The sequence below is a fragment of the Grammomys surdaster genome, unplaced genomic scaffold (assembly GCF_004785775.1).
Source record: "Grammomys surdaster isolate TR1022 unplaced genomic scaffold, NIH_TR_1.0 167, whole genome shotgun sequence".
In the NCBI taxonomy this organism is placed as follows: Eukaryota; Metazoa; Chordata; class Mammalia; order Rodentia; family Muridae; genus Grammomys; species Grammomys surdaster.
This window is the reverse complement of record NW_021604615.1, coordinates 13,210,840-13,220,605: the sequence shown is the minus strand read 5'-3', so window position 1 is coordinate 13,220,605 and position 9,766 is coordinate 13,210,840. Positions and strand designations below refer to the sequence as shown.

The 9,766-nt window shown below is 47.6% G+C and overlaps 1 protein-coding gene across 1 annotated transcript in view; it reads left to right on the top strand.

Annotated features, from left to right (window-relative positions):
* Xkr5 (XK related 5) overlaps window positions 1-3,170 on the top strand; it is a 17,952-nt gene extending 14,782 nt beyond the window's left edge. Inside the window, exon 7 of the mRNA XM_028766369.1 lies at window positions 1,807-3,170. Coding sequence (XP_028622202.1) covers window positions 1,807-2,912 — 1,106 coding nt within the window. The 3' untranslated portion in view covers window positions 2,913-3,170. The remainder of the gene's footprint in view (window positions 1-1,806) is intronic.
* The last annotated feature ends 6,596 nt before the right edge of the window (window positions 3,171-9,766 follow it).

Genomic DNA, 9,766 nt, shown 5'->3' with positions numbered 1-9,766 from the left:
CAGGGTTTCTCTGTGTAGCCCTGGCTATCCTAGAACTCACTCTGTAGACCGGGCTGGCCTGGAACTCAGAAATCCACCTGCCTCTGCCTCCCAAGTGCTGGGATTAAAGGTGTGCACCACCACTGCCTGACTTTTTTTTTTTTTTAACAAGTAATTTTTTTTTTTTTGGTTTGGTTTTTTGAGACAAACAAGTAATTTTTAAAAGAAAGATAATAGAGGCTGGAGAGATGTCTCGGTGGTTAAGCACACTGGCTACTCTTTCAGAGGACCTGGGTCTTCTGGTGGTGGCTTACACTGGTCTGTAATTCCTTTTCCAGGGAATTTTATGGCTTCTTCAGAGCACCAGGCAGACCTGTGGCACACTGATACACATACAGGCAAAACATACATATGCATGAAGTAAATTGTTTTTTAAAGAATTATAGTCTCAAGAACCCAGACTTGAGACAGTTCCTGCCCAAATCTAGTTTCGATGTTTCCTTCTTTCTTTCTTTCTTTCTTTTTTTCGAGACAGGGTTTCTCTGTGTAGTTCTGGATGTCCTGGAACTCACTCTGTAGACCAGGCTGGCCTCGAACTCAGAAATCTGCCTGCCTCTGCCTCCCAAGTGCTGGGATTAAAGGCATGTGCCACCACCGCCCGGCCATTTCTTTCTTTCACTAGACAAATATGTATTGAGTGTCTACTACACAGCAGCCTGGAGCTACAGCCAAGAATCCAGCAGGTGGCAGGATCCTACAGAAAACCAGCACACCCAGTGCCTCCGACTGTAGCAGATCCCGCTGCCTAACTGGCTGCCTGGGGGCACAGGGTAGTTAGTGTAGGGTAGCATCAGCTGGCTTGCTGTTCTTTCCTGGCCGTGGTGGGATTTGTTCACCAAAGATGAGTGACTGCATATTGCTTGGGCTCAGTGAGAATCCAAGGCACAGAAGCTGGTGTGTGAGCTGTGTTCAGTGCAGAGAGGATGGCTTGCTGATCCTTGTCCCCACTTTCCGATTTTATCACAAACCACTACCCTGCCCTGGACCTGCTCTTGTCCCCAGAGACACTGAGGGTCTGGGGGCACTGTCCTTTGGGCTCTTCCTAGGGTCTGTCATGCTGCCATCCCCTGGCACCTTCAGACCCCCTCCTCACACTTAGTTCAGATCTTACACCCACATAATAAGCACCCTTAACATAGGCACTTTCTCCGGTGCGACAGGAAACTGGAAACAACGTGGGTGGCTTACTGGAATGCTCTGGTAAAGAGATTATTGCAGCAGTCAACACTTCTGATCGACATAAATGAAACTGACAACAATGTGATTAAGCTGTTTGTGCACAGAGGAAGTGTTGTTGTTGCTCAGGGAAATGCCCCGACACGGCTTCTGAGGAGCATGACTGACCTCTGCTTCGGGCTCTTGTTTTTGAGGCCTCTTTCTTACCTCCTGCCTCCCCCGGCTTTGGCATCTTTCCATGCTGAGCCAGTGGTAGGATTCTGAAGAATTCTGGGAGATCTCTACCATGCAGGCACAAATCTGCATGTGGCACAAACGGTCAGTGGAAGACGCCCTCCAGGAAGAAGGCTGAGACTCCACAGGAGCGAAGCCGTGGTGTACAGTTTCAAATCTGATAGATGCTGGGGCCTCTTTAAAATCCTTACCCCTTAAAGAGTGTCAGTTCTGAAGTCTCAGAATCTTATTGTTATCAGCGTTATATTGTTGCATTCAAAGTAGCCACTGAGTCTGTCACTCGCAGCAGGATGTAGTATGTCCCAGAACACAACCTCATGCTCGCCCTTTAGTTATTTTTGTTGTTTTCTGTTTCAGGCTGTACATCGTTAGTTATTTATTACAGCCTACTACACCCTAAATCCTCAGACATCCAGCGGAACTTCATGAGGAAATGCTGTGGCCCCATAGAGGACAAACCTGAATCAGAGCCTCCCTCCAAGGCCATGGTTCCCACAGGGGAGAGACCAGACGGCTCAAGCTGGTGCCAAGAGGAAAGCTATGAGCTAACAAGTCTAGATAAGGCCCCCAGCCCAGAGCAGAACACTTCAGAGGTGGGGCTGGGGGAGCAGAGATCTGGGGAGTACTCCATCTTCAGCCACCACCACTGGCTGTTGCTGAAACTTGCGCTCAAGACAGGAAGTGTATCTAAGATCAATGCAGCCCTCGGAGGTGACAGCCCTGGCTGCTCCTGTCCGCCTGTGTTGGGGTCGAGTCAACACTGTGATCTGCAGAGGAAACCCCTGTTTTCCCAGCAAGACCTCCCATCCTTTCCTCGTGACCCTTTGACCTTACAGAAAGAGTCTGAGTATGCAGGGGCTCCGAAAGCAGAGATGGAGTCACTGGAAACTTCAAGCTATCTCTCCTTTGCCAGCGAGCTTGAGGACAATCCAACAAGCCAAAAGCTACCAGCTACACAGGAGGATAGCCCAGAGGCTGGGTCCAAGGCTGACCTTGCAGCTCAGGGGAAGGAGACAGATGGTCCCCTGCAGGAGAAGGAAGGACAGGAGAGCACAACACTGTATTTCAGTGCTACCATGGACAGGACCACCTCCCACCAAAAAGGCAGCCCAGGAGCTCTGCAGACAGTCCGCTCCGGGACTTTGGGAGAGAGCAGGCCCGGGCAGCCTGCGTTGCCTCAGGCAGTCACTAAGCCCTTTCCTGTCACCATGGCCAACATTAGTCCTATTCCGGGCAGAAACTTCTGCCCCAGTACGGGGCTCCCTGGAAGAGCCCTGGATAGTTCAGAGTGTGAGGAGTGGAAGGATCCAGCAAAGGACCCGAGTACGCAAAACTCTTTGCCAAAGATGCGGCTGAAAGCAGCTGAAGAACCTTGCTTCACATCTACCCCTAAGTCCGAGTCCATCCTAAGGGACTCCAGCTGCAGGGCCAGGCTGAAGCAGGAGGTGAGTTTTTTCATCTAATCCTAGCCTGGTGGAAATATGACAACAGGTCAATGCATCATCAGACTGGCCGCTCAGCATCATGGGAAGAGAAAGCCCACACCGGACACCTGTGTTCTTCTACTTCCGGTCTCCGTCTGCGTACCTGAAAAGATGAAGGGACAGGATTGGATCACGTCTAAGACAGCCCCCTACTCGTCACCCATGGCACTGATGCACAGCAAAACTCACTAGCAATGAGCCGAGGCCAAGCAGCCTCCAGTTCCCTTTGTGGGCTGCTTGAAGCCTAGTGTGTTGCTCCGCGGCTTCCAAAAAAATGTAAAGGTAAAAATTCAAGAGTCCAATTGCATCCTGGGTCCTTTATAATTATAATGCTATTATAATTATAACTATAATTATAATCTCACATTGGATGACTATTAATCACTTTTTTAAAAATGCTTTTGGGATGGAAGAGATAGTCCAGCAGTTATGGGAACTGCCTGCTCTTCCAGAGGACCCAGGTTCATTTAATTCCCAGTACCAATTTGGCAACTCATGACCACCTGTTAACTGCAGTCCCAGGGAGATGACAGTCTCTTTTGGCCTCTGTGGACACTGCACACACACGATTCACAATCGTATATGCGGGCAGAATACCCCTACACCTAATATTTTAAAAAATAAAAGTATGTTTCCCAAATAGATTAGTTTTAGTATCCTATTATTAGAGAACACAAATTCTTTCTTCATGTAGATGGAAGCTATATGTTCATAAACAGCCTAACTGGAAATGTGGGCAACATTTTGAGTTCAGAGCCCTTTGGCAAGACCTAAGCAATAGCTAGGGACAGAGGTTGATTGGTTGGTTGGTTGGTTGGTTGGTTCAGCTGTTTTAAGATGGAATCTCAATCTCAATTTGTAACCAAGGATGGCATTGAGTTCCTAATCCTTCTGCCTCTGCTATCCAGAAATCCTTCCTGCAAACCAACCAGTGAATTGTTGTCAGCTTTATTATTGATTTACTTTATTTCCACACTTGGCTTTTATCCTTCCATCCAATGGATGATGAGACCATCAGCAATGCCATTTTCTTGGATGCTTGATTCCTTTCTAACTCTTCCGCTGAAGGCATCCTTGGTTGCTAGGTTAACTCCCATCATTTCCCAGAGTTTTCCTTCCCAACTAGTTAAGGAAACCTAATCACAAACCACTGGGGAGCATGTGGTAGAGTGAGTGGTTTGCCCTCTCCGGACACCTCTAGGTTCAGAGGCAGTCAGTGGGCCTGAAGAAGAAGCATGGGAATGCTTAGATCAGCCTTAGGTAGCAGGGAAGATGTACAGTGTCTGCAGCTTTCGGGCCATCAGCATCCTTGTTGCAAGCACACAAGCCAATCAGAGATGGCAGGAGGGTATTCTGGCACTTGCATAATCAAGACGGGAACTAAAGAGAGTGTTACAAGTGTGAAATCAGTACATTATGGTCACTGTGCTTCCATAGGGCCAGGCTCCTGGTCTACGTAGGCTTGACACCACCAACCAGAGATCAGTGTGCGCATCTTTCTCTTTCCTAACAGACCCTACTTCCCATCTTTCCTACAGTATAAACTCCAGCACTACCTTGTCTTCCCCAAGCCTGACCTGGCTGCACTTTATGTTGCTTTACCTCTTATAGGTGATCTCTTCTTACACTAAAAGCTCCCATTGACATAGACACGTGCATGCAAACACACACACACTCCTCTCTCTCTCTCTCTCTCTCACATACACACACATTCTCCTCTCTCACACACATACACACACACAATTCTCCCCCTCTCTCCCTCCCCCTCTCTCTCTCATACACACACACACACACATTCTCTTCACTCACACACACAATTCTCCTCTCTCTCTCTCTCTCTCTCTCTCTCTCTCTCTCTCTCTCTCTTGCTCTCTTTCAAACACTCACTCCTCTCTCTCTCTCTCTCTCTCTCTCTCTCTCTCTCTCACACACACACACACACACACACACTAAAGCTTTTAAGGTGCCATCTCACCTTTGAGTTCTAACACCAAGGTCCAGCACAGGGGAAATAATACAGGAAGGATGCACTAACCATCCCTCATAAATGCCATTACAGAATGCAGCTTCTGTGCTGATCCTAGTGAACAGGAATGTGTTAGCAGGAAAGTAGGGAGGAGATGGAGAAAGGGGGAGTAGAGAGAAGATGAGAAATGGAGAAAAAGAAAATTTGTTCTTTCTTTACAAACTTCTTGCTTCTCAGACAAGCAGGATAGTGTATTCCATGATTAATCCTGATACCCTTAGTGTAAGGGGCACTAAGTAAGACCAATCTCTGCCGCTCCAGGCCCCTTCTGTGCTATGCACTGAATGCTGGTCAACTGTGTCACAGAGCCACACAAGGAAGAAATTCAATTTGTGGCCATGATACTCAGGAAAAGCAAATGATATTTTCCCCATTTTCTTCTGAGACTGGCTGCCATATTCCAGGACTTGAAGGTTGCCCCAGAAAGGACAGACTTTATTTCCCTCCTCAGGGCTAGTGTGAACCACCAAGAAACACTCCAGGGGTGAATTTAGAACCTTTAGGAGAATTACCTCATGGTGGGCAAGGTTGTCTCTTGCAAAAACAAGGGGATGCAAAAAGAAGCCCTTAGGCCTAAAGGTAGAGAAGCAGCAACAGGGTTAGAAAGCTCAGCTCAGTGTGGCCTTTTGAGTGGTTGGCTTTGATGAGTGGGTGGGCAGTGAGGAGGGGGACCCTATGGTCTGTTCTGGGAAATGCTCTTCTGCAATTAAACACTGCAAGTTTCATCTGTGGAAAGGCAGCTCAAGAAGGAAAAGCTGTACCAAAGAAATAAACGGCACTATGCACTTTGTGAGAAAGAGGGACCTTGGTGTCTGAAGAATCACATGACCTTGCTTTTTGCCTTGCTTGACAAGGTCTCCGAGTGTCCTTGCCTAATGCTCTTTATGAACTAAAAAAATGCCTTTGAGCTTCAGACCAGCTCCTAGAGACCCAAACTGCTCTCTTTCCTCAGAACATTAGTGGTGACTGAATGGCTGTCCACTCACTGTTTCCTGGATCACAATCCAAATAGTAGCTCTTAAGAGACCAGAACCTGTCAGGCTTTACCCTGTCTTCACTAGGCTAGAGTGGATCTGAGGCAGACAGGTTTCACACATGCCCAGGAAGAGACATAGGGCTGACCATGGGCTGCACTTCATGTTACTTTACCTCTTAGATGCCCAGTGTCATATGACTGACAGGAAAAACAGAATCAAGCTTGCACCATCAAGCCCATGAGGCTCAGAGGAAGGAGAGAATACATCACTTTTCCCACAAGCATCCTCCTTTCAGTGATGAAAAGCCCACAATGACCTTCTCTGCCTTCTACATAGGAGCTGCTAGTAGGGCCAGCCAAGCCTGGAGCTGAGCCCTCTCCTAGATTCTCCCTCATCTTCATCCACCCATGACTTGCCCCGTCTTATAACTATCCACACTCAGATGTTTGACCTCCTCCACAGTTCCCTCCTGCTTCTTTGAGCCGTCTCTGCACCTCTTAGACTGGCATCATGAGGAGGTGGAGCTGGGGCTGTGGGCTGCATCTGTCTCAGTCCGTTCCACCCAGACTTCAGCAGAAGTAGCCATTACCCAGAAGTCCAAAATAGTCCATGGGGAATCTACATCTGCTGATGCCGCTGCCTGGTGTCTAGGTTTTTGAGTCTACCTCACCTTCTCCAGGAAAGGAATACCTCATGTGTCTAAAGACTACATACTGAACTGAATAAACATCTTCCCTGTCCTGCCTACCAGAAGGCAGGAGAACCTAGAGCTGTCAGACCTGCAGGAAATCAGAGTTGTTTTCTGTAAAGGTTGCTATAACCAGCTCCTGAGGAAGGCTATTTTGCTCTGCTGTCTGCCCCTTATGACCCCTGGACTGATGAATGGTCATGGCTGGCACACAGCAGCCATTTCCTATGTGGAATTTAACTTGGAAGTTCCTTGCACAACTTCAGGAACAAAACTTCTAGGTTTTGGTCCAGACAGTTACCCCTCCTCCAGTACCTTTGTGTAACAAGTGTCTATTGGGGCAACAGAGTTTCTAAAACCAAGGACGGTCAGGAGCATGGGTAGTTTTTTTGCCGCCTAAGGAATGAAGGACAGGGCAGCTGTGAGTCTCAACAGTAGTTCAAGATGTTGTGTTGGCTATGAGGACAGCAGACGAGGTGCAAGGAACCCAGCAGAAAGAAGCCACGGGATGACCACCTTGCTCCCTCTCATGAAAGGACCACATAGCCACATCCACCCAAAAGCTGGAGGCTACCAAGACCCCACACACCTGCTCCTACCCCCTGGTACAGGATCTCTATGAAGGAAGACTGAGGATGGCCAAATGGTGGTCATAGGAATACTCTTGGGTCTCCATCACAGCCTCAGCCTCTGAACAAAATGACTCGTACGCTGTGTGTTTCTACTTAGGACTGTCCCCACTCGTAGTGTACGTACAAATAAAAGCTGGCTTCTATGCCCCATCACACTCTAAAGCACTGTCTACTCTCTTTCTGTGGCCCTGTGGGCATGGTAGTGCAACTCATTGTAGGCACCTCCGTGAGGATGCAGGAAATCAGAATAGAATTTTGTTTGTAGCTTTTCAGTGTGCGTGAGATTCTAGGGATGGAACCTTGGACCTTACACTCAGTTGACAAGCACCCCTACCAAGCTGTATTCCCCGCCCTGTTTGGGCTTTCTGTTTTGAGGCAGGTATTCAGTAAGTTGCTCCTACTAGCCTTGAATTTGCCGTCTTCCAGCTTGCAGCCTCCCAAGGAGTTGAGGTCACAGGCACTGTGAGGATGGAATTTTATATCATCTGCAGAGAGAAGAATGCTTAGCAGGAAGGTATTTGGGGAAGCTTCTTTAAGCTATCATAGCGCACACGGAAAGGCCCACCTGAAGATTTGGCCTGACACTAGCTGGTTGTGCTCCTTTACAGACGGCCACATCAGCTCTGACCGCAGCACAAACATCACAGACTGTCAGCAGTCTCAGCCAGCAGGACACATTACTGAGGGCTCTGGGTCATCTCTGAGCTCTTTGGTAGCCTGTATGTCCAAGGCATGTCCACTCACAGTCCAGCACCTTCACAAGGCCAGGCATGTACTAGAGAGACTGAACATAAAGAGATTCTAGGCTTTACCAGGCCCAGCTCCCATGGGAGGAAAGCCACACTTCTTTGGTGGAGGTAGACAGATCCATGCTAACAGACCAGGTCCATGGCTGCTCTTCAGCCCCGTGTCATCCCTCCAGCCTATGACCCCACAGTCACCGAGATAAAATGTCTACAAGACAGAAGAACTAGTACATAGTCACCAAAGGCTCACAGTATAAAAATCCAAAAATAGGCTTTCCCTGCCCTCAGAGGACCTGGCTTTATAAATTCCTTTTAAAAGGTTCAATACACATTTTCTATCACTGCTATGGATTCGGCAGACAAGCCACGAACCAATGCTTGTGGGTTTTACGGCGTGAGATTTTAACCTTCACTGGTTCAATATGCTGCTTCTTTTAGGTTGGTTCTGCCTGCCAACTGCCAGATGTCAGGGCTGTTCCCAGCACTTAGAAAGAGAAATAGATAAGTTTAAGAGTCGTGTCCACCCTAGGCAGAACGCATCAGCTCCTCAGATTGGCCCCTGCATTCTTTGTCTTCTTTGTCTCTTTCATTATAGTGAAAAAATAAATAAATATCGCAGTTAGGAAGGGCACAGCAAAGCTACCCCTTATACAGCAGCCCAGAAGTGACAAGCACACAAGATGGCTTTTCTTTCTATGCCTGCAAGGACAGGAGGGATTGGCTCCAGTGGAACACTGCCAAGCAGGACACAGCTCCTTGTGGCCTGATGCTCTCTCTCAAGGGTAGGACTGTAAGCTCCTTCTGAGCTCTTTCCTGAGTTGGTTTCACGCTAAAAACTCATCAGCTGGCCATAATGAGGCTAGTTAAGTGTCACAGAATTATTTTATTCTAACATTTTTTATTCTTTATTATTTTGTGCATATGGGTGTTTTGCTAACATAAATGAACGTCTATACTCCATACGCATGCAGTGCCCTCAGAGGCCAGAAGAAGGAGTCAAACCTCGTGGAACTGAAGTTGCAGATGCTTATAAATTGTCATGGCGATGCTGGGAATTTAACCCAGTCCTCGGGATGAGCAGCCAGTGCTCTTAACCGCTGAGCCATGGTGCCGGTCCAGACTTGACATTAAACTCAGCCTGATTGCGCTTTCATTGTTTATTTATGGTTTTGTTTTTAGACAGGGTCTCGGGTAGTCCAGCCTGAGTTCTTATTCAGTATATAGCCAAGGGTGTCCTTGAACTTCTGATCCTCCTGTGTCCATCTTCTCAGTGCTGGGATTACGGGTGTGTTTCATTTCCAGTTCATATAGTGCTGGGAAGCAAACAAGAGCCTCACTGTTCCAGACAAGCATGGGACCAACCAAGCTTCATCCCCAGCCCACTCCATTAGACTGTTTGCTGTCTGAATTTGATCCTGGTTTCCATATTGCTTAGCATAACTGATTTTCCCAGTTCTCTGGGACTTCAGGGTTTCCTGAGATAGGGGATGGATCTTAATGCTAAAAAGACCAAAAAGGCCAGGAATTCACCAGAAAGTTAATTCTGCTGAATTTGGTTTTACCTTTCTATCACCACCAATTCAGAAGAGAAAGAAAATGCTTCCGGCTTAAAAAGTCAGGTGTGGTAGGGCGTGCCTGCCATCTCAGCATGCCAGAGTGTGAGGCAAGAGGAGTGTAAATCAGAACCAGGTTATAATTCACAGTGAACCCAGTCCAAAAGAAGAAGAAGAAGAAGAAGAAGAAGAAGAAGAAGAAGAAGAAGAA